The 24,220-nt window shown below is 48.3% G+C and overlaps 1 protein-coding gene across 35 annotated transcripts in view; it reads left to right on the top strand.

Moving 5' to 3' along the window:
• The window catches only part of EPB41 (erythrocyte membrane protein band 4.1), a 91,377-nt gene that overhangs the window by 26,694 nt on the left and 40,463 nt on the right, over positions 1 to 24,220 (top strand). For 6 of the 35 annotated variants that reach the window (XM_062594229.1, XM_062594224.1, XM_062594212.1 and 3 more), the window contains exons 1-5: positions 2,085 to 2,173; positions 15,276 to 15,744; positions 18,036 to 18,266; positions 20,753 to 20,857; positions 24,084 to 24,126. In XM_062594229.1, the coding sequence (XP_062450213.1) occupies positions 15,283 to 15,744; positions 18,036 to 18,266; positions 20,753 to 20,857; positions 24,084 to 24,126 (841 nt within the window). In that variant the 5' untranslated portion in view covers positions 2,085 to 2,173; positions 15,276 to 15,282. Of the gene's footprint in view, positions 1 to 550; positions 931 to 2,010; positions 2,174 to 15,275; positions 15,745 to 18,035; positions 18,267 to 20,752; positions 20,858 to 24,083; positions 24,127 to 24,220 lie in introns of those variants that run through there. The other 29 variants (XM_062594223.1, XM_062594225.1, XM_062594222.1 and 26 more) reach the window with 13 other exon arrangements.

The following is a 24,220-nucleotide window of genomic DNA, read 5'->3' as shown; positions in this document are numbered from 1 at the left end:
CCAAATATTTGTTGGATATTTGGCTTTTATGCAGCGCTAGTCGGAAGGTTTTAAGGACCTCCATGCTTTTGTGAAGAGGAGGACCCACCAGGAGGAGACAGTGATTTGGGGAGGAGAAAATAAAGGCAAAGTATTTGTTGCTTTGCCATCAGAACGAAAATCCTTCCAGCTGTCCCCCGAGCAAGGGGACGAAGGCAGTTTGCTGCAGGAGGATGCTGTATCGTCTGCCCCTCATCTCCACCTGCGAATGCCCAGCTGACCGGCATCTCAGGGAGCCGCTGGGGGAGCGAGGAGTGCCGGCAGCTGTGTTGTTGACTTCATATTCTGCAGCTGCGGCTCTGTAGCTTATTTAAAAACAATTATTGACTCTCTTCATCTGACCTGATGATGACAAATGGCGATATGCCTTTTGTAAAGATTTAACTTATTAAAAAGAATTCTCGCCTCATGACGAGCAGAGAGGGACAGCTCGGGAAAAACTGAATCTATTAACGTTGTGTTCCCGCGACCGTGTGCCTCAAGAGGCAGAAATACAGCTCCATCATGAGCACAAGAGATGACTTCTGCAGAGCAAGGAGACTTGCAATTAAAATGAAATTTAGTATTTCACTGTGATGCTTTTGTTCCAGCTTTATTTCTCCTCTAATTGCGTTGGACTCCCCGGCAGGAGCGTTGTCCGACTGTTACCCTGCCCGGGTTGTTTCAGCTGGGTTTGACTCTGCAGCGCTAATCGCGGGAAAAGCAGGCGATCTAGTACTACAAATGCAGTGGGATTAAGCTTTTTTTTTCTCGCTAGCTGAGGGTGAGCGCACACGACTGCATCTCTGTCGGAGGTGAGATCCATCATGGGCCCGTGCGACGTGCCAGGAACGGGGAGGTAGTGCTGGAGGCACGTGAGCACACCCGGGAGATGAAAACCTCAGCAGTTCAGTAGGTCGTGACATCTGTACCGAGATAAGCAGATCCTGGGAGAGGTGCAAACCTGATTAAGTGGTTGGCGTTGCTGGTATTGGGCTAATACTCCTAGCGGAAGGAGTCGGGAGTTAACTCCTCCTTGCGATGTATTGCAAAGTAAATCGCTCAGATAATAGAAAAGGCAAAAAAAAGTCGTAGCTCTGCTTTGCTGTGCAGTACAACACAAATATTGCATGCTCTTCAGTCTTTAAACAGAGAACAGAACTGCAGAGAAACAACTGGAGCCTTTTGATGTGTTAAATATAAAGTTGACTAAAACCCTTGCCACGTTGTGCCTAGTTTGCACTTGCTTTGGAAGGGGTTTAACCTTCTGAAACTTCCGACTGAGGCAAAAACAAGTAGTGGTTACCTATACTGAAACTAAAGTTTGAATAATTATCTCTTTTGTAACACTTTACCTCTAGCAAAACAGCTTGGGACAGATGAAGACCTTGTTTTTACTTAATAAAGTCTTTTATATATATATATATATGTATGTTATAATCCTTAAGTAAAAACATTATTATGTTATAACGGTCTAGCTGGGGTGGAAAGTCCGTAGGCTGAAGCTGCAGCAGTGCGTTCTCTGAAGCACAAGGTTTGTGGACGAGTTGCTCCCGTGTACCTTGGGGTCTGCTGATTTTTTTTTTTGCCTGGGATGAACACCCCAAAGCCACTTTAGCAGAAACACTTCCCGGGAAAATTTTTTGAGACATTCCTTTAAAATGAAAAACAAATGGCGCGAAGCACAAGCCTCTCTGTAGTCCTGTGGTTGGAAAACCTCAGCAGAGCTTTCCTAAGGGGTTTATGAAAACAGCGCATGGGTGCAGCTGGCTGCTCTGTAACCTGTAGCTCCGTGTGGCCCGGCTGAATACACGCCACAAAGTCAAACGTCCTCTGACTGTCCCTTGTTCAGCAATGTTCAGGAACTGTGTAGGTCCTCCTCTGGAGGAGAGACCATCTGGAGACCGTGCAGCTGGCTCGTGCTCTCCTAGGTGAGCCTCTCTCCTCAATCGTTGCATTGCTTGCCCACCCGTTTCCTGTGGATTTTGCCAGGTTTCCTGGATGCCACATGTGAAACTATCGCTCAGGCTCAGTTTGGGCTATCCTGGAAGCGAGAATCCGCCAGGAGACTGTAACCACCAGGCAGCAACTCAAAATGCCTCGTGTTTTTAGAGCTCAGTCTGTTCAACGGATTCCTCCGCTTCGCCTGCCTAAGGTGAGCTTGTGCCTATACGTGCAGTCCAAGTTCGAGATCCCTTTGGATGCCACAAGTCAAAGACACGTGGGAAGGACTCACCAGAGCTCAGGCTCAAGTTTCTTGAAAACAGCCTGGGATATCCTTAGTCGTTGCGCCGGCCTAAAATTAAGAGTTAACTCCAAGATAACAAAAAGATCTAGATTTGTTCATATTGCCACCTATACGCTCTTCTAGTGTTTATTTTTCCCTCCCATCTGTACAAGGCTAGCACTGACCTCCCTGACATTGGTGAAAAGGAATTTTGCAGTACTGTTTGTAAAACACTTCGAAAATGCACTGCACCAAAAAATGGGGGAACATACATTTTGAAAGAAGTCTAATACTAAATAAAAAATGAGTAGCTAGATAAAATGGCATTTTGCTTTGGCTTGCAACTGTTCCGCGAGTGATGCTGCACCAGTACGTTGTCCTTAAAATAGACACCTACTTGTAGAAACGCAAAAAAAACAGAGCAAAGTCTATGGCATCTCAGGCGCGTGGCTTTAAAATATTTCTTTTTTTCTCCAAGTCGTGCACAGGAATGTCTTACTTCTGGATGCGTATTACATTTGAGTAATGCAAGTTGCAAAATAACTTCTTGCGTTAGTGCTTGCAGCCGGCGGGGTTTTCACGACGCCGTCGCGAGCGGTGGAAGGAAGCGCCGCGCCGTCCCTCAAGATTGCGCTGTCGTCTCTTACCGCTCGGGCTCCGCAGCGGTGGAGCGTCCCGGCGGCTTGCTCCCGCCGCGCTTGCCTGGATCTGCTGCTCGGTAGGCTCCGTTTCGCTCTCGTGCTGGAAAGGGACCCCACAATCTCCTGTGAGTCTTTAACGTGCTTTCTGCTAAGAGTGCTGGATGTCCTGCGCCCCGGGGATTTTCAGCAGCTCATGTCGCGCCGGTGCTGAGCCCCGAAGTGGAAAATGGACGTTTAATGCTGTGGATGCCAGAGGTTGATAGGCTTTGGGGATCTGTGCGTTGGAGGGATTAGGACCTGTTGTTCATCTGCTATTTCACCAAACCTGATCTGGCCCAAAGTTGGCTCTTCCCCGTGGATATTGCCTGTTAAATGTGGGTAGCCTGGGCAAAGTCCCTTAGTTTGAAAAGCTTTTTGCTAGTCTGCCACCAAGAATATGCAGCTCCGTTTCTTTTTTTTAGGAAAGAGGCTGGTCCTGGGTGCTGTTTGCTGGCTCTTTCGAAGCAGTGCCTCCAGCTCTGGGTGCTGCGGGCGGCACCGGCCACCCCGCGCGCTGGGGACCCCGTCCGTAATTAATGTGGGCACTTGAGCGCTGAGTAATTGGGAGCAGTAATTGGGGAGCAGGAAGGTGGTTAATAAAACACTCTTGGCAAGGTAATACCAGCGGATTAAAAAGCCTGGGAAACGGTAAATCCTGCGTTTTTGACGTAGCTGTTGTGCGTGCTGCCAGTGTCCGCAGAGCCCCCGCCGAACTCGGTGCGCGCGCAGGAACCAGCCCGGTATAAGAGACGCGGGCGGCCCCGGCGCGGGCGGCTGGCGGGTGCTTCGCGCGCTTCCCCGTCGGTGCGCGACGGGCCACCCCGCCCAGCAGGTCGCGCCTTTTTTTTTTTTTTTTTTTTTCTTTTTTTGCTCGCTTCTAAACAGTTTCCTGCTTTCCGCAGCCTGTTTAGTTTGAGCAGCTGAACAAGCCCGTTCCTCGTGTAGGCTCATGCACATGCGCGCTCTAAGGCTGCAACTCCTAAGTAAGTTTGCTTCTGTTACTCTTGATTAAAGTCAGCAACAAGATACTTCTTGCCACCGTGAGGGCTGCAAACCCCAACCTGCTTTCTGCAGCTAATGTGGCCTTTTTTTTTCCTCCTTCTGTTTTTGCTTGCTGGCCTGTTAGACAGCCTAGGTTAGTGAGGAAGTGTCCCTCAGTCAGACCTCCTTTGCATGATTATTAGTTTTGTCTTGAACTATTAACCAGGAACAGGGGATGATTTACCTTCAGCTTGTTTACCTTAAAAAAGCCCCAAACCCTGAAGCAATGACCTGTGAGGAAATTCAGAAGGAAAAAACTAGTTTTGCCCCAGCCATCTGTCTGCTCGGGCGCGGGTGAGATCACGGTGGCTTTTTGCTCTCTCCAGTTTTTCACCCCGGCTTCGTTTGAAGGGTCTTCTCATCGCAGTTTTAGCCCGAACAATGATCTGAACAGAGCTTGCAGAAAAGAGGATTTGTGCGGCATTTCATTCCCTTGTGCGCCGTGAATGTGGATTTCGGCAATATTGTTTTGCCGGTTGTGCTGTCAGCAGCACGTCGAGAAGCGGAGGTCGCTCGTCTGGTGCCAGGACCGTGACACTCAGAGCCCTCCCGCAGCATCGTTTGGGCTGCGAATCTCAATTCTGTCTTCGGGTGCCTTAACTGTATGAACTGGACCAGACCTGTAGGTTTTGACTCAGAAATATTGATGCTAATAAGGTTTATACTTAATTTTTTTTTGGGGGGTGTATTTGGGGCTTGATGAATACCCAGCCACACCGAGGCCCCGGGAGTCTGCAGATCTTTCGGTCGGATGAAATAGTGTTGGGCTAAATATGGCTTTGGCTGTACATGAGGCAATTGCACAATGGGGATTTAAATGTGAAAAAAGGAAAAATGAGCAGAGCTTCTCCAAAAAAGCATGTGATTATTAATGCTGCTTTTATATTGCTGCGTATGGATGTGCGCACAAAAATGTGCGCTCTCGAATAAGGGTTATTGGCAGCTCTAACTTGTAAAATTTGTATGCATAAGACACTAAATGGTGTATTCCAAATCAGTAGCATATCCAGAAAGCAGGGTTAATGTTAGTTGGTTGTAAACATGATGCTTTCTTTTAGTAGACAGATGCTTAAACCTGCTGCTTTCTGCATGTGCTTTTTCTCACTGAAGAAAACCCTTTGTTTTGCCCAGCTCCTTTTTTTTTTTTTTTTTTTTTTTTTTTTAACATTGCAATGTAGAAAAAGTCGTGAGCTGCTCCCTGCAGCCCTTCTCAGCCGGACGCGGGCTGCGGCGTGCCGGCGTTGCCGCGGGTGCTGCATCCCCGCTCCGGCAGGAGCAGGAGAAAGCTGGTTCGAAACTTCAAAGCCGTGCCGCGGGCTCGCCCCGCGGTCCCCCCGCGGCTGCTCAGAGCCTCTCCTGAACGCGTTCGGGGACAGTAAGCGGCTCCCGCTTCATTATTTAATGCAGTATGAAGCGGGGGAGCTTGAAAGGGCTGCAGGTGGGAGCCGCGGGGCTGGCGGGTGGAAGGAGGGATCGCGGCGGGGAGCACAGAGGCGGAGAGCAATTGCAGGAGAGCAGGAACACGGCAGCCGCGCCGGAGGAGGGAGGACAGCTCGGATACAGACGGATGTGCAGGAGCCTTTTGAGGAGAGGGACGGTGTTTTAGTACATACTGAGCAGCGGACAGACTCTTGGGGGAAATAATGTTTGTATCAGCGGAATTAAGGAGGGGAAGTTGCTGCAATGTGTTGTGTTTCTAGGCAGAAATGCAATGCTGCTATGGTACTGAGTGCTCATGCTGTCCTCCCAGCAACCCGGATTGCAGAGATGGGAACTGAAGAAACAAAAAAATAACTCTGCACAATTGCGCTAAAGTGGGAGCATGTTAGAGGCCTTCCAGTACAAACCCTGCCATTTTGGAAGGCAAAACAGCAACTGAAAATGCAAGCAACACGCCCTTGCAACGTGGGTGCAAAGCGTATCTGAAACTGTCCCCGCCGTTATGCGGGGCAGACCCAGCTTCCTTTTCCTTTCTCTAGTTTCAGCAGCGGAGCGAGGTTTGTGCATGCTTCCTCCGTGCAAACGACTGCAATAACTGCGAGCCGGAGGATGGATGCAGGGTGTGAGCCGGGGCATGGGAGGATGCTCGTTTGGGTCTCCAGCAGTGGCAAATATCTCCAATACCATGCCATCTTCCTTTCCTTTCTTTTTTTTTTATTTTCTTTTTCTTTCTTTCTTTCTTTTTTTTTTTTAATCAGTGCTCTCCCCTCCCTCCAAGGTGATATTTAATATCCTGCTTACTACTTGCTCTCATGGATACGACGCAGGCTTCGCGCTGGAGCTCAGCTGCCATGTCCTAGTGAGCTATTACCGCGTTGGGATAGGAGTCGGATACAGTAATTCAAAGCAAGAGTGACCGCGGCACCCCCACGAATACCCGTATAATGGCTCTATGGGCCGACGTCAGCATAATAATTTTGGTTTGGCAGCAGAATTGATGGCAATAAAGTGCTTGCCGGGTCCTGGCTCTCCCAAAGGATCAAAGGGATTCCTGGCAGCTGAGCAACTGCAACGAAGGGCGCCGTTGCCCGTCTCTAAAAAAGCAACCGAGTTAGGTACTGAAATATCATCCCTCTGCGCCTTGCTTCGATATCGAGTACATTGCCCCAAACGTTCACTTTTTCTCTGCAAACGTTTTCAGTAGCATCGTTCCCGCTCTGCTGTTCAAGCAGGCTGTGAGCGATTTCTCACCGCTGTAGTCACCTGGTACGTAAAAGCCTGCCAAGGAAACGCGGTTGTGTCGTGACAGCGGCGCGCCGCCCCTCCGAGCCGCGCGCGGGTGCGTCCCGCCGGGCGTCCGGAGAGCCGGGCCGCGTCGGCCGCGCGCCGGCCGCGCTTCGCGGACGCCGAGCGAGCGGTGGCGGCGGCTGTGCGAAAGGAGGAGGCAATCTGGATTCAAAGCCATCGCCAGGGAAAATGGGTGTTTGCAAATGTGTTGCCTCGGATGTGTCAATGGATGTAATTAAGGAATGAAAGCTGCTGCACACCCCTAATTAAAGGGATTAAAAGCGAAAGCTGCCTGATTTCGCTGCCGGATGAAAAGAAAACAAACAGGCTGGTGAAAACGGCTGCGGGGCCGAGTCTTTGGTGCCGTTGTTGCTCTGCTGCGGCCACATCAAGGACTGAAGACAGGCCTGAAAGGTCACGTGCACCTGGCGAGTCTTGCTTTCTCCTCTTCCAGGGATCTGTTCCGGGCACTTCGATTAGCTTTGGGCGCGTTCGAAGCGAAGCCGCGTGGTCGCGGCGGTTTGCACCGGGGCGTTTTGTGAGCGGGCTGAGGGCTCGGCCGTCCGCTGGAGCAAGCCGAGGCTTCGGCGGCCGAGGAGCACGGCGGTCTGCTCCGGTCTCCTCTTTGAACGCCCGTGTCGGTGAGGAGGATAAGCGGCGCCTCCTCTGACAAGCGAAGAGGTCGGGAAATCAGCTCGGGGCAGCGCTGGTGCTGGCGCATCTAAATATCCTTCAGGTTTGAGGGCAGTCCTGAAATGGTGGTGGCTGAAGACGGGTATCTGCTACCTGGCGTTGGCAGAAGGCCGGTCCGGTGGCACTTGGGATGTACCAACACTGCTGACGCTCTCTTAGATCCTTTAAATCCCCTTGTGTATTTACTGTGCTCCTAATACTGGCAAGGTGGGGTGATCTTTAATGAATTTGGGGCGTTGCACGAGGCCGAGGCGGATGTGTTGAAGGCCTCGGTTGAATGCAAATTGTACTACCGAAGTCGAAAGGTGAATCGAGCGGCCGAGCGCAATGTCCAGGCGTGCGAGGCGGCTGGAGCCGGGCGCGCGCGGTGCAGCCGGCAGGAACCTGCTGCGGAGTAGCAGCCGGCGATGAAGGCCCTTAAGAGCTTTTAGCGCCCGACATCCGGCTCGTTCTCCGCGCGGCGGCGGTTCGCGCTCGGCGCGTGTGCGCGCGGACCCGCGTGCTGTTCAGCCAGCAGCCGCTCTTCATCAAAGGAGCGCGCCGGTCCCTCTTGGCTTCTGATTACAGCTTTGCTTTGGAAACAGCCAAAGGGAGAACAACACAGGGAAAAAAAAAAAAAGAAGAGAAGAAAAACCTATTTTACCCTGTGCTTGAAAAACTGTAAGGAAGGAAAATGAGCCCTGTTATGTTAAACCTTGAGTGTGAATGAGGCACAGTGCGAGTAAACACATCTGTGTTTAGGCAAGGGAAAAAAAAAGCCCTTATGAATAATGCATGGCAGAAATCCTTGTATTCAGCTGATTGCAGTCTATTGCTTACTTCTGTCTAACTGTTGCTTTAGAAAGTATCGGGGTGCTGGAGCACGAAGTTGCACGGAGGATCGGCGCGTCGTCCCTATTTCGCTGTCACCCACAGGAAGCAGAAGCAAAGTCCTGGAAAACTCGTCTCTCGGCGCTTTTCTTTGCACAGATTTTCGGCCTCTGCCCGGCTCGCCCGCGCGCCGAGGCACCCAGGGCCGTGGCAGCCCGGCGAGCCTATCTGTGCCGCGCAGGCGGTGGGACTCGAGCCGGGTGGGGACCCCGCTGCGGGTTCCTCCCTCCCGCCCGAGCCCGGGAGGATACCGGCTTGTCCTGGAAAGGAAAGTTTGACGGAGGTTGCACTCACTGTTGCCTTTACTGTGCTCCAAAACAGCACTTATATTAAATTCACAATTTTCTTAGTCTTTTTGATTAATGACCCGTTTGCACCCGTGTTGCAAGGGGTAGTGCGTGAGCTGCTTTCACCAACGACCTTCCTAACTCTTAAGCGCGTTCTCAGACCGCTCTATTTTGGGTCTAACCGGTTCGAGTTCAAGTGAGTTTTCTTAACGTGTCCCAAACGGGCAACCTTTCCAAACCTATTGCTCTTGACAAGACTCAAGTGACAAGTACACGCTTTCATTTACGTTTCAGTGCTTTACGGATGAGCAAAGCCTGGAAATTCCTGCTCAACTACCAGGTTTGTAGCATCTAGGAGGCTTTTTGAGGATACAGGAGAGGACTCTGAGCTCTTTTCAGCTGTAACGCACTTACTTGCTCTGTTTGGTTCAGGTCATTTTATAAGCCAAGTCTTCAGTTTGACATAAATGATTTGCTTTCAGCAGATGGTGAGCTACTATTTTTTGCCCTCATTTAAATAGGAAAGCTGTACGGTACGAGAAGATGAAAAAGGGGTATGGCGCTGCCGACATACAGTAGATTACTAGGGCTGGTCTAGTGAGAATTAAATCCGGGCAGTTATAATGTACCATCTGTGGTATGCTGGGTGGCTTATTTCCCCCTGTTTGTTAGGGCAGAGCCACCAGAAGCCCCGACGTCTCGCGTTGCCGTTTGCAGCGACAACATCCAGCGTTGCTTTTGTTCGAGCCCGAAGCCCGGGCACGGGAAGGCAGGCGGCGCGTGGTAATTCTACCGGCGGTTATAAAATACCAGTGTGACCTGTTCCTTTAATGAACTATTTTAAATTAATTTTGAAAAGATAATTATTTTATTTTATTTTGTGTCTAGCGGTTGAAAGTCCAGCTTTGTGGACCCATTTGCCCCTTAGCCCCATAGCGGTTTGTGAGAGGTTCTGGTGCTTTGCTGTATTTTCATGCTTGTTGAATTTCTAGTGATATTCATTGAGATGTTTGTTTTAATGCATTTGAATTTCTCTCTTTTTTTTTTTTTTTTTAAATAAGCTCTCTGCTTTGTTTTTTTTTAATCATAGTAAAACCATGCACAAGACACATTACTCAAAAGCATGCCTGGGGTGAGTTGTGCTAGAGATACTTCCAGCTTCAGTGAAGTCCTCTCCTCCATCTGAGGACATAGCTTTGTTGCAAAGGCACTAGTTCTTGAAAAACAGAATTTTTATTCTGTTTATTTTACCAATTTCAGAGTATCGTTCTGTACTGTTTCCCTGGTGAATTGTGCGCTTTTTACACATATTATGAAAGAGGAAAGAATGCATTAAAAAAAAAAAAGAGCAGTTGCTGAAACTACTTGATTTTTGTCTATTTTTAGCCGAGACGTCTCTCTCATCATTTTCGACAGCTCTTGCTGCAGCAGTAGTTTGCAGCGAGGCCATGCGTTTTGGGGTAAGAAGGTCAAGACAGTATGTCCAAGCCGTGTGATTACAGTTATCTGCTGTACTGCATCACCACGAAATGGTTTGTGTTCTCAGAAACTGGTGTGCTTAGAGGATGGTCCTTTTTCTTTTCTCCTTGAAACACTGGAAATTAAGTCAGTTATGGAATGAGCCACTAACCTTCTTTTGGCCTTGGAAGGATGAATAAGTTAATGTCTTAGTATTGGTTGGAAGAATAAGCGTATACTGCACTTCTTTTTTTTACTTGCCTAAATAAAAGAGACCGACACACTCTTGACAGGTAAGAAACAGTCATAGGCATGTATCTAGATAATGTTTTTTTTTAACCATTCTAACTTGTCAAAAAACAACCCAAACGAGCAGCATTTTTATTTTAAGAGAACTAATAGCACTGTTAATGACAACCTTCTGCGAATACAAGTACAGTGAACGAGTAATTTTGCATGCTCAAGATCCGAAGGTTTTCTTGATCAGGAACCGCTGGGATCTTCTGCTCTGAAGACCTAGCAGCTTTGCGACTGGAGGGCTGCACTGCTCCCTGAACTAAAATTATGCCCTTCGTGTTCACTTGTAGGGGATAGTTCTCCTCTATCCTCTACCAGGTGATGAAAAAGAGCTTTGGTGCATTTGATGGTTGGCCACAACTGCAATTACATGCACGCTCTTGTCTTTTGAAGGTAGCAATCTTTTATGTGCTTTTATGCAAAAATACGAACTCATGCATTCATCTTATTTTTTATTTTTTATTTTTTATTTTTTATTTATTTTTTTGCCTGGGGACAGGGAGAAGCTGGGTCGGAAGGTGCATAGCCCTAAGGAAGGGGTGGCCATAAACACCATGCTCCCCTTGGGGGACGGTTCCCTTCCGCCTTCCGCAGGAACGGAGCCTGCGGAGCGGTGCGGAGTTGGAATTGAGTCTGGATAGCGGCTACCTGACAAGTTCAGTGTGTGATAAACCAAGGACGTTAGGAACAAGATGAGTAAATGGACATTTAGCTTTTAAGTCTCAAGTTTAATTTGTGTAAAAAAAATTTGATGCGGAAAACTAGGGTGAGGCTCTAGGTGAAAGCAAGTTTGCAGAGATGCAGCGTGCTCCCTGCAAGGATGCTGAGGAGCCCTTGGACAGAAACAGGGGCGAACGGTACCGTTTTAAAAGAGATCTGCGAGGTTTTCTCTTTGCTGGCGCGCCGACGTTCCCGGTACCGCTGTTGGCCGTGGAGGTCCAGGCTCTGTCGTGGGGATTGGATCCGATTCAGGCAACGTGGAAGGGACGGTCGTTGGACTGGGGGACGCTCTTGGTACGACGGCAGAGACACGGTGAAGGGTTTTCAGCGGGGAGACGTGATTTGCTTATTTAGACGGTGTTAAATACCTTCTCCGCAGCAGACGTGCGGAGGGCGGCAGCTTGCCGTTTGTCAGCCTCGGAAAAACTCTTTAAGCGCGGGCGGTCTGTCTGGCTTGGTCCTCTCCGAAAAACAAACAAACGAACGAAAAAAAAAAACCCAACAAACCCACCGCTTGGGTGAACAGTCCCAAATCGGGCTATTTGGAGGAAGAGATGAACAGCACTGCTTGGGTGCTCAGAAAAAAACCATCTCCGTCTTCCCCCTGCTTCAGAGTTTTGGAGACCCCTCGTAAAACTGCTGTGGAGATTAGGGGAGGAAGGAAGCTTTATCTGAAAACCTGCCTGTGCTTTTCTTATTAGTATTCCTCCAAATGACTAGCAAAGGAGCTGTGGAGTGGCACCGTGGTCCTTCGTGCACATGAAACCCTATTTAGCAAACATCTCCGTACAGCAAGAGCCAAAGAGATGTGCTTTTTAAATAATACGGCTTTTGGTTATTTTGTTTGCTTAGAAATGCTTTTGCTCAAAAGCTGAAAGCCTCCAAAAGCAGTTCTGAACATAAAACTTCAAAGGGAGCGAAGCAGCCGTGAGCCCGCGTGGCGAGACAGAGGATGAGAGCGCCGAGGTCCTGCAGCACGGTGTTTGACTGCGCTTCGTGAGTTATCGGTGCTGGCGGCTAACCGCCCCTATTAAATGTTTATGGGGAAGGGAAGTGCTCGTACGTGCCCGTCGCCGCATCCGCAGCCCCGCGGAGCGGAGCTGGCTGAGGGAAGCGGAGCCGTGACGTAATTCCTGGGGGACAGAGGAAAGACGTGGAGATGTTTGCTCAGCTCCAGCCAGACCCACCTTGCGGGAAGAGCGTGCTCTGCGCAACGATGGCTCCTTTGAAATGCAAACAAGTAAACAGGTTTGTTCCTCGGAGGTCAGGATGTAAAAGGAGAAAACTACGTCCAGAGGAAATGTTTGTTTGCCGACTGTCCGTCCTGTTTGCTGCGGTTGATGAGACCTGCTCCTTCAGCTCCACCCTCCCTTCGGTCTTCATTTCAAGAGCCTTGACTTCGCCTTTCTTTTGAAGAGCAAAACACACGTGGAATTTGTGTCTCGATAACGATCCTTATAAATATATTTATCCAAAATAAACACCGTGGGGCGTAACTGCAAAACAGCGTGCCTTGGCGGCCGGGGCCAGAGCAAGCTCCCTAGTTGTAGTGCCCTCGCCGTGGGGTGGGCCCGTAACGCGTTCCTGCACCCGGGGGGCCGTGCCGGCGCGCCGGGACCGTCGTCGTGCCGCGCGGCCGCCGCCAGCGTTTTGCGGGGTGCGCTGTGCAGGCCGGGAGCCCTCGGTCAAAGTGCCCTCAGTGCGTAATTTGTTTTGATTTTCTCTCTCTTCTCGCTGGTATTTCTGGATTAGGCTCTGCCGCTTCCCTCAGGGGACCAAAAAATTGAGCTTTGCGGCTTTTTTGCTTTCCCCGGGAAGCGAGCAGCAGGCGTGAAGCCGCCTTTTCAAGGGCGGTGGTGGGGAGCCAGCTGGATGCTGTGCCAATCTGCTCTAGCCTTTTATTTTGCTGGGATTTTACAGCTTTCTTAGAGAACCTGTTCTGAAATAATTGTGCAAAAAAAAAAAAAAAAAAAAAGAAAAACCCTTCTGCAAGAGTTTTTACGGAAACCGGGCGGCAGTGCAAACCTCCCGGGTCGGAGCGGTTTGCAGTTACCCTTGCGTGCTCGCGCTGCTGTTGCTCAGCTGCACCGACCTGGCTTGTTTTCTCCCGTGCAAGGAGTTGGAGTATGAGAATTGCCACGTGCGGTTTTCTACGCATCTGTGTCTTCCGCTCGGCTCAGAGCCTCGGGACCCAGCCGGGTTTTGGCGCCGCCGTTCCCTTGTGGCTTCCCTGGCGCGCTGGCTACGCTGTGCTGCGCTCGATGAGGGCCGCACGCGTCCGCCTCGCCGATGCCCGTTTGCTCCGTGCGTGTAGAAAGGTGCGTTTTTGGTGGTGTCCACCCCACCGACAGGTTTGGAGGAACGTCTCTGCAGCTTGGAGAAGCTCCTCGAGGGGAGGACCGTGTGTAGGGTCTTGCACTAAACCTCACTTCTGCAGGAAGCCCGGCGGAAACGGGCCCAGCAGCTCGTCCCCCAAGCTGGCCACTGTGACTAGTCCCGGTGGAGACGCGTCAAAGATCTTGGCCTGAATCGGGCAGAGCTCCAAATCGTGGTGATATGAGCCCAGATCCTGTAGCTCCAAATCGTGGTGATATGAGCCCAGATTCTGTGGGTTACCTCTCCCTGCTGCCTGGTGGGTCTAAGGCTCTTGACTGGCCAAAGACCCTCCTTGCAAAAAAAAAAAAAAAAAAAAAAAGTAAAAATAAAAAAAATAAAAATTGGGAAACCGAAAAAAAATTGCATTCCTGGAGAAGTTAAATGAGTAAAGGTCCCTTATACCACTTCGTTTTAACCACAGTCTTAGCAATAATATAAGCTTTTGCATTACATGCAGTGGAAGAGTACTTTAGAAGGCTTGGAAGGTTTCTGTCTTTTAAGCACTCTGGTTATTTTGACAATTCGTGTGGGTCAGATTAAAAGTAAAATCACTGAATGCGACAACACATAGGAGAATGACGTCTTAAAATGCATCTTAAAATCAAGCGTATATTCTGAGTACATGTTTAAATATCAAGATTTGGGCTGGGGGATTGAAAGGCGTATTGGATTATATGCTATTTGCTCTGTAACAATCTATTACTGCAAATATATATGATGCAATGCGCAAAGATTAGTTTTATCCTCTCTTTGGGGTCCTTTTATACTTTAAATAGATATTCTGCTCATGTGATTCCCATCTTTTTGTGTCAACAACCCAGGCTAAAGTTGAAATACGCATTGCATCAGCTTGATAAAATGGACTCTGAAGAAATCTGCTCTCCGTTATGGGGATCGTTTGGAAAGCCTTTTCATTTAAACGTTTTGCGGATGTTTGGCTCTGCAATGCAAAGATCTTGTGAATCCTGCAGCCTGCTCAGCTTCGCTAGACCTGTCTTGTGTCAATGTAGTTGAGTAGCATTTATGAGTAGCTTCCTAAGCAGCGTGGTTACTTTATGATATTTAGATATCCCCCCTTTTAATTTATTTATAATTTATTTCGAGTTTCTGTGGCTGGCTGAGGAACGTTCAGAAGTGAGCTGCTGTTCAAACTTATTGATGCTCTTGAAATTTTTGTCCTAATAGTGAATCCCGTCAGCTGTATTAGTTTTGTCTTGAGCGGTGGATTGTTCCTTCTAGACCCAGCTGTGGAGAAGGATGCTGCAATGCTTCGTACCATTGTAGGCTGCATGGGATGTTTGCACGGCGTGTTATGAGGATGGTTGCTTAATCAGGTGCCTGTCCTCATCTGCTCTGCTTCCCCAGCCCTGTGAGCGGGGAAGAGGGACCTGGAGGAAGAGAGGCCCTCGAACAACTCTGCTGCCAGACTGCATGCCGTCTCTTCCCGTTTGCCTAATCTTGATTCCATTTTTTTTAAACCATTTGCTCTTGTCAGGGTGTAGGTATGCTTCCTCACTCGTGACTTCTCTAAGGGTGGAGCTGCACGGCCATGTGCGGTTTTAAAAGCCATGCTGGAAGGATGGAGGGTTTGCAGCACTCAGGTGCCAGCGTGTTTAGCAGTTTGGAGTCAGTGTCATCCAGATGGTGGAAGATGCATGAGCAAAGGTCAATTGAGATAAACTTTCTTTCAAAGCAAGCAAAATCGTAGCGAAAGGAATGATTTGTTCACTCTTGATTATTTTGTAGATTGGAGTCTGCAGGACAGGGTCGTGTGACTGGGGAACGTGGTGCATAAGTGCTTGGTGCTTGGTTTGAATAGCTTAATGAACATGTAAGTATTGGGAAGAGTCTTGTCTGACATGTTTTGCACCTCTGTTACAGCGTCATCATGACAACAGAGAAGAGTTTAGCGGCGGAGGCCGAGAATCCGGAGCAGCAGCAAGCGAAGGAGGAGGAGGGAGCTGCTGAAACACAGCAGCAAGAGGCTTCTTCAGAGGAGGCGGCTCAGCAGGTGTCAGAGGGCCAGACCCCATCGGGGCAGAAGCAGAAGACCTCCAACAGCGATACGCCCACGCACGAGGAGCAGGGCAAGAAGGAGCGCCGCACCTCGGAGGGCCGGGGCCTGTCCCGCCTGCTTTCGTCCTTCCTCAGGAGGCCCAAGTCTCAGGTGTCTGAAGAGGACAAAGACGCTGATGGCCCTAAGGAGGGGGAAGGTGAGCAGAAAGAGCCAGGATTAGGAGCCAGTCCTGATGAAGAGATCCTGGTGAAGGCCCCAATTGCAGCTCCTGAGCCCGAGCTCAAAACCGATCCGTCGCTAGATCTCCATTCGTTAAGCAGTGCGGAAACGCAGGTAACCCCCCTGCTCTGTTTGGCATGCTCCCTTCCGTTCTTGCACGTGTCACTTAATCATAACTGTAAAAGGAAAAACCCTTGAGATACCAAAAAAGCTCTTTTGAACTCTGAGTATCTTTACAAAGGCTGTGTTGCTTAGTGTGCTCTCCGTTCTTGCTTTCCTGTATCAGACCATACTGCAAAGTGCTTCCTCCTGAAACTCTACTAATACTTCAAAGGGTAATATAAAGTGCCCAGTCCCAACCCCGAGCAATGCTCTGCTGAGGCATGGGAATTCACATCAGAACCAGGATTTGAATTCGTAATTCAAAACAGGGCAGTTGCTTTATTTTTCATTTGGATATCTTTGATGTGTACAGAATAAGGATAGGGCTGTGGTATGGAGTGGGAATTCCTAAAGAAAGTGAATTTGGAAAAGGGTTCCTTGAACTTCCAGGAGTGTGAAGGTAGCAGGACAGGGCTTGGACATCTCTTCAGTCCAGCCTGTTGCCAAATACAAATATTCTTTGCTTATGCATTAGATTTCTCTGCAGTTTGTAGCCTGAGCCCGGCTCCTAGGAGCTTTCTGATTTCCAGTCTTTAAAGTCAGGATTGTTTCTTGTGCAAAATTTTTAAATTTTAATGCATGGTAGAAACTGAGACGGACACCCACAGTGAGACATGCACAAAGTAGCAGCTAGTTATTAAAGCATGTTTTTCTTCTTTAGGGATTATTGAATGGCCTCTCCTTGGCAGGTGTTGAGTAATAGTGTGGCTGCCTGTAGTTTGAGAAAGGCCCGTGCCACTTCTCCCAAGCAACCTGTAGGTATTGCTGAAGTCCTAGCAAGGCATCCAGGCATCTGGATTACTTCCAAGGCTGCCTTAAGGATTTGAAGGATCTCCAGAGAAATGATACATGTCAGTGAGCTGCAGTCTCTAGGTTTATCTGACTTTTGGAGAAATACCTTAAAAGGTAGAGTGTTGCCAACTGCAGGCAATACTGATAAATCTACCTCCTAAAAATTACTAAGTTCTAAAGAAGGCAGTAAATAACTTCTTTTTCTTTCTTTTCCCAAGTTGGACCCTTTGAAAAACATGGGGTGACTTCTGCTAGTGCTTTTTACCTGTGAGGCTTGGGATTAGCAAAATGGGGAAGAATTGGAAATCTTCATGTAATTTAAGCCCAGAAGTTGTGTCGTCAAGGGGGAAGTGAGTGGTTTTTTTTCCCCCTATTTAACTTCGATTTACCTGTTCTGAACGTGTGTGACTATGCACAGAGCAAAACCCCACAACCTTCCTTCAGCATGTCCTATTCATTTCAGATGAAGCACTTGTTGTTTTTAGTTCTTATTTTAGACTGATGCTGGTGGCTTTTTAAACTGTGACACTCGGCAGATATTTCTGCTGTGAAAGCGTTTGTGGGTGCTGCCTGTTTGATAAATGCTGACCACCAGGCATTACGAGCTTTGACTGATTCTCTGCTGCCGATTATCCCGGCCCTACTGGAACATAAGTCAGCAGCTTGTGGGACATTATTTAGTTTTTAAATACTAGAGCCGGCGCTGCCTCCGTGCAGTTGTGCTTGCGTGTGATTTCACGAGATGCGATGGGGTGAATTAAGCTCACCACAGGCTGAAAAGACAGGGTTTTGCTCCCCCTTCCTTCCTCCTCCTGCCCCCAAACTGCATCTCTTTCTGCTGTTTTAGTGAATTGAAGTGGCATGTAAAATGCTTCGGTAGGTACCAGGGAGAGGCCACGGGGCATATGAAGAGCATCTTCCCTTTTTGGTGGAAGGGAACTGTTAGGTCAGCTCAGATGGCCGTGAAACCTCAATACCGAATTTCCTTTTAACACACTGCAGTTTGGTATGGTAACACAGGTATTGGGTCAAGGCAAGTCTTCCAGAGTGACTGTGGGGGCACAGGAGCACCCTGCAGTTGGTGTTTTTTTGGCTGATTTGCTGGGTTATCACCTAGGAGAGAAGACTCGCTATGCACTGTCATTAAGATAGTGAAGATTTGCGTATCTAATCAATCCTGATTTCTCTAATCAACTCTGTTTTCTGTTTTCTTACGTCCTTTATTAAATAAATAGTTGAGAATGACTTGAGGGGCTGTTAGCCTTCAAAATTAACATCGCTCCGTGTGACCTGAGGTGCTGTTCCAGGTCCTGGGTTACATGTTTAGGCCAGACGAATAGTGTTTGGGGCAGGATCCCAGCCCTCCAGTGAACCCGTGCAATGCTTGTTTCACGTGATGGTTCTTTGTTTGACACATCTAAATGCCAATTTGGATGTGCTGGGGGTTTCAGCCTGCTCACGAGGACAGGAGGGACGACCAGGACCTGGACAACAGAGACGCTGAGGGCAAGGAGGAAGGTGAAGTGAAGGAAGAGTGCTCCAAGCCAGAGCTGAAAAAGGAGACTCCCGAGACAAAAGCAGACAAGGATTTGAAAGCTACCCAGAGGGCAGTAAAAAGACACAGAAACATGTACTGCAAAGTTGTCTTGCTGGATGACACCATTTTTGAGTGTGCCATGGATGTAAGTACATTTGGGGTTTGCTTATCTCCTCTTTTTCCCTCCTCCTCTCCTTCCCTTGAAAAGGTGTGTACCACCAACACTGCTTCGGAGCGGTCTCATTTGCTCCCAGTGAATTACACGACCAGCTTTACTGCAGAACAATCTTGCTCTAAACCATAGTAACCTTCTGAATGTGTTGTAAAAACCTCTGGGTGACTAGGGACCTTTCTTTATTACTGCTCTGCAATTTCCAGGGTACCTTGCTGTGCAAGGCTGGGGGGAACTTTAAGAAATATTATGTCACTTGCTGTTGATCTTCTCTCTCATTTTTACCCCAGAGTAGAACTTACTATTTATTTTTTACTTTTTTTAATCTCTGACTGAGATTGTCTAAACATCTTCTGCCCCGTTCATTTGAATAAAACGTGCTGCCAGGTTGATTTGTGCTTTTCTCTTCATCCAATGTACCTTAGCCTTTCAGGTTCCTGGCTAACGTCACTCCTGTAGCTTGGATGTTAAAAAAGCTGTGTTTAGCTTGCAGTTGAATATATTTTCAGTAAACAATTTAAAATCATTATGTTGAGTTAACCACACTGCAGAGTTCTTGATCTGAGACCTTTCCTTCTGCTTTGCTTGGTGCATTCTCTCAGAGGACAGTCTTGCTGTCAGGGCAATAAAAAACTAGCAGAAATCCCTTTTTCAGGATTGAAGTACTTGCTCAGAATATTAATAACCTGGTCCTTACCATTTGAGCATGCTTCATCAGCTCATTTCTTTCCCCCTGTCCCGCTAGCTAAACAGGCCCCAAATGGATGTCTGGGCTTTGACGTTCTGGGCTCCTTAGAGAAGTAACCTTGAGTGATCCTGGGCAAGTAGGTCAGCGCCGGGAGTTTGTGTAACAGCATTGCTATTGTTACTGCCCGGGATCAGCTCGCAGCCTGCAATCCTGACTCGCAGCTGCAGGAGCCCGGCCGTGTGCTGAGGATTTTGGTTGCAGCCCCCGAAAGAAACCTGTTGTCCCCATAACTGGTGGGGCAGCACCTCTGGTTGTCAGACCTGCGACCACTGTCGGTTTGCCCTGGCTGTGCGGATGCATTTGCCAGCATTTGCCAGCCGCTGCTCTACGTGCGCTGCAGTAATCCCTCTAGATGACTCTGGGCTTTAAGGACCCCGTTCATGGGTGAGCTGGTGGCGTTGAGGGTGGCGGAGGTTCAGTGTGGAGTTAAGCAGAACAGGGCTTACCGGTCTCCAGGACCTGCTCTTGCGTCCTGTCTCTCTTCGTTCCCTGCAGTGATCCCTTTCCAGCACGGATCCAGCCCTGCCTCGTTCAGCTTGCTGGAGGTGCCATCGTAATTTGTTAAGGCTTAATTGGGAAGGAATTGCAAAGGTGTAGGCAAAGACCAGCACAAATGCCTTTATTCAGGAATAAACCCTTTCAGACCTTCTTTCTAACTAACAGCCAGGGAAGGTGTTTGATTCCTACATGTTTTTTAGGGTCCAATTTCTTGAGAAATGTCCCAGGGTAATGCATGCGTTAATTGTAGAGTTGCGATATGTGTACTCAGCCCTCACTTTGAAGGACAGAAATAAAACAAGGCCATAGGATCCGTGATCATTTGCCACCCAAATACCGCTAAAAGGAGAGATACAGGCACAAGCGACGCATTAGTCAAGCTTATTTTTGCGTCAGTGGAACTGCACTTGCTCTTTACCCAAGTCTCCAATGGCATGAGCTGCTTTCGGTTACCATAGTTCTGTGCCTTGGGGACGTTTTCCTTCATGCTTTGGACTAAAAGGATGTCTGTTCCTATGGCCAATTCATTCAGTTTGCTTCTGCAGGATTTTGGAAAAAAAGCAGGAGGTAGAAATGCTCAGAGAGTGTTGCTGGAGGCAAGAAGCAGCTCGCTAAGCACCAGTCAGGGCAGGAGGCAAAACCGGAGAAGCCGGATTTCATCAAGTTGAGGAAAAGGTTACAGAAAAGCCAATCCTTTGTTCTGAGCCGCTGTTTCTTCCGTGAAAGTACTGAGCCGGGCAGCCCCCGAAGCCCAGTGATGGGAACGATGGGTTGCAATAGCGCTTCCGTCCCCCACGTAGGCCATCTTCTGATCCACGCCAGGCGGTCGGAGAGCCTGGTGCTGGGAGCAGCCAGGGCAGCAGAAGCACTTTGAGAGGGAACAAATCGTACAGATGCTCTAGTTGGGTTTTTTGAGTTGTCAAGAGAAGCACTGCTTTAGTGGGCACCAGACTTGGAGCTGGTGGGAGCAGGGAGACCTGCTGCGGTTCTGCTTGTCTGTCCAGTTTGACTCTTGTGCCCGATGCTCTTTAAGGAGTGCTTCCTTGGAGACTGCTGGGGGATCTGAACTGAAATTTTGAGCTGCTCAGGACTTTTTCCCCTTTCTTGGTGGTATTGGTTTTGGTTTGTTCCCTTTCTCCTTTCCCCCCACTCCAAGGAATGAGGGCAGACAAAAAGCAGCCTGTCCCATGGAATTTCTTTTGTGTGTTTGCAGAAACATGCCAAAGGGCAGGATCTACTTAAAAAAGTCTGTGACCACCTCAATCTCCTGGAAGAAGACTACTTCGGCTTGGCCATATGGGACACGCCAACCTCTAGGGTAAGAAGTTTCTGGTATGATGTTCTGCACTGGAGGGAGTGATCTTAATAAATACTTTTGATGCCCCCCTCCCCAAGAAGGAACTAGTGGGGTATTGTAGAGGCAGTGAAATTGTGAATAAATGACTACGGAGTGTGGATTTAAGTAAGCGAGTTACGTGAACTTGAATCTTCACCTGGAGAAAACTGATTATAGTAGTTTACTGCAAAATGATGCCATTAAATTGTAAAGATTAAATAGGATGCAAGATAAGGCTTTTCTCACTTGAGAAAAGGAGCAAATTTTTTGTAATGAGGCTTAAAGAGCTCGTCAGCTACTTCTAAACTAAGGGAGGAGGACCTGAATTTAGCCACATTGCAAAAAGTCTTCACTGCGCTATAGTTGGTGGTCATCAAAGGCATGAGGCTGAGCAGTCAGCAGGAGAAAAACTGCTCTACCTTGGGAGTGAGAGATGGAAGAGTCATTATGCACATCTAAGTTATTAATTTAAGGCATAAGCAAATGCACATCATGGTCTCCAAAGAGCCTTGGCTTTACTTTCTCTTCCGTCTCTGACTCTTGACTCCCAATCTGCCCAATTTGTGTAACAAATCCCAGAGTCTGACTTCGGGCTGGGTTTATTTTCCCCTTGGTAGCCTCCTCCTCCAGTACAGCGTAGGTAAATGTTGCCGTTCTTAATAATGACAGATTCAGCTTGTTCTCTGGACAAGGTTATTCTCTGGCGTGGGAGTGGAGCAAGACTCAAAATGTTCAGTTGTGGAAGCGCAGGGAGGGAGTTGGCAGCAACCACTGGCTCCCAGCACCCATTCAGCTTCTGCCGTGCCGACTGCAGATCGGCACTCGGTGATGACCTGCGAGGGCTCCTGGCCTGAGATTAGGGGTTTGGATTGAGGTTTTGCCCTGCGAAAGGACATGTGCAGCTCTTCCTACCAAAACTCTTATTGGTGTGGTTTTGCTTTGAGGTCTTTGGGTAGACTTAAGCAGTAACTTATCTTTTAAACCGTCAGTTATGTTTCAGCTCAGGGCCTGGTGGGTAAATACTCCAGCTCTGTGTAACGAAGCTAGCCCCAAGTATGCTGAAATAAAATCAAGGGCACACTTAAATGTCCTTTAGACCAGTTACATTGGTCCAGGTCCTGCCTGTTCCCATGTTTCACATGCAATCACTTAGAGGCCAGGTTACTTTGGCTAAAAGAAGTATATATCGTTAAAAGATTTAATAATTGAAAGTATAGATTTTTAGCACGCCGCTAAATAAATCCATACTATTTGTGGCAGGCAGAGCTCTGTCTTGGGTTTGCTTTTATTATTTCTGCTGGTCTTGCCCAACCGCGTCCTTCTTGGGTCTGCTGCTCATTTTTGTAGCAGCCTTGCTGGTGTTTGGCCGAGGAGCACACTGATTTTTTGAAAGCAAAAACGTGCACTTCGGTCACCCACCTGATGCAGGCTGGGTGTCTGTACAGCTTTTCGACTGTAGTGAGTGAGAATAGATATTTCTGTCGGATTTGGGTCTCAGAACCGGGAGCCAGGGAAGGAAGAGCTGCTGCGCGAGGGTTTAATTCCAGAGCAAACTGTTGTTTGAAGTTTCTGGTTTGATCTGATGGGGGAAATCTACCTTTTTAATCCTTCTGGTTACGTTTCGTTGAACTTCTAAATCTCAAATGCCATCTCTTTCCTGCTTGAACTTCAAAAACGAACCGACACCGAGTTACTGATTCACTGGGAGGAATGATCTTAATGGGAAATCAAGGGAATGAGCTTCTGCGCTTCGCCCACGATGATGCAGAGCCAGGTTGCGAGATGCACGTGTGCATTCATGCACAGGGAAAGTTTATATCCAGATTTTTCCACCTTTATAGGAAATAAACCTTCCAGAATACGGGCTTTTTTCGCATCTGGGAATAGCAGAGGGTGACAGTGGCTAGAGCAGCTGCTTAGCGCCGAAGGGCTTTGGCGTTCGTGCTGGTCTCAAAGGGAGGATTGTTTCCTACCTATTCTTGTCCCAGTGGCGGATAAAAGTATCGCTAATTACTGTACTCGTCATTGTCCGACGGATTAGGCGGCAGGATGGGTGCCGGGAACGCATGACCGCTCCCGGGGCGGCCAGGCGCGCCGAAACCAGCCCGTCCCACTGCCGTAACGAGCGGTCGTGGCGTCAGCACTTGCGTGCTCGAAAACCATGGCCCTAAAAGGAAAAAAGGTATGGGATAGACACGTCTAGTTTTTCACGGATTTTGTATCACGAGCTTTATGGGTTAGATGGGCAAGAGTATAGAAGGAGAAGATTTAATGCTAGTACTGCTGTCCCCTGACATGGCGTGTCGAGAGGTGCAGTGACAGTGCTGGCAAAACCAGCGGTGGCTTTTTGTGATGTTTGTGTTGCACCATCGTCCTACGCAACCCCAAATTACTGAGGGGGGAAAAAAAGGATATCTTTCTAAATCTGTAGCTGAGATAATTACTAGAAACTTGAGTCATGCTTAAAAGAGACCAAATCTGTGTCACACTTGTCTAAAAGAATCCAATGTTCTCCCGCTACTGGGCGTTTTCACTTGTATTTTGATGATTAGGTCATTAAAAACATAGCTTTTAGCAGAAAGTCCTGATGGTCTTGGTTCCAAGCGGTGTAAGCGTGGAGATTGGATGCATGAAATAGATGCAAACATCCTTCTCTTCTATTTTTAGAGGTTTTTGAGAAACACTTTGCGTTGCACAAGAGCTGTCTGAGCTGGGAGCTGCAGCCCTGTCTGAGATCTTGCCTTTTTTTTCTTTTTTTTTTAATAATAATGAAAATGGGATCTGATGGTACAGAATACGCTGTGTGCAGGTCGCTTCCCTTGGAAGCTTTTGCGTTAATGTTAGGAGCCAGCATCAAGTCGTTCATTTAAATCTTTCTCTGTAAAGAGCATCTGTGTGGTTTAGGGTGATACTTGGTCGTATGTGCTGCTGTGCATCTGAATTAATAGGATCGCCTGGAGGGAGAAAGCCTGGGTGAAAACACGCTCCCATTCTTCATTCTTCCAATACCTTGTTAGATGCAGGATTGGAAATTCACACATTGAGACTGCAGATTGGAGGAAAAGTTTGAAAAATGCACAGCATTTTCGGTTTCCATGGCTGCGTTACTGTCAAACATAGCCCTCCCACTGTATTTTTAGCGAATTGCCGTTTTCTGTGGTGTTTCTGCAATGTCTATTAAACTGTGAATGCTTTTATCCTCTTCCAGACGTGGCTGGATCCTGCCAAAGAAATAAAAAAGCAAGTTCATGGTAAGTAGATCACATTTATCCTGCTGGTGTCTGTGTGGTTTTTCCTCCCCGCTTCCCTAATACAGCCTTGGCATGCAAACCAGAGGGTCTGAGG

Source organism: Rhea pennata, chromosome 23 (assembly GCF_028389875.1).
Source record: "Rhea pennata isolate bPtePen1 chromosome 23, bPtePen1.pri, whole genome shotgun sequence".
NCBI lineage: Eukaryota > Metazoa > Chordata > Aves > Rheiformes > Rheidae > Rhea > Rhea pennata.
The sequence above is the reverse complement of the archived record's forward strand: the minus strand, read 5'-3'. Positions and strand labels throughout refer to the sequence as shown.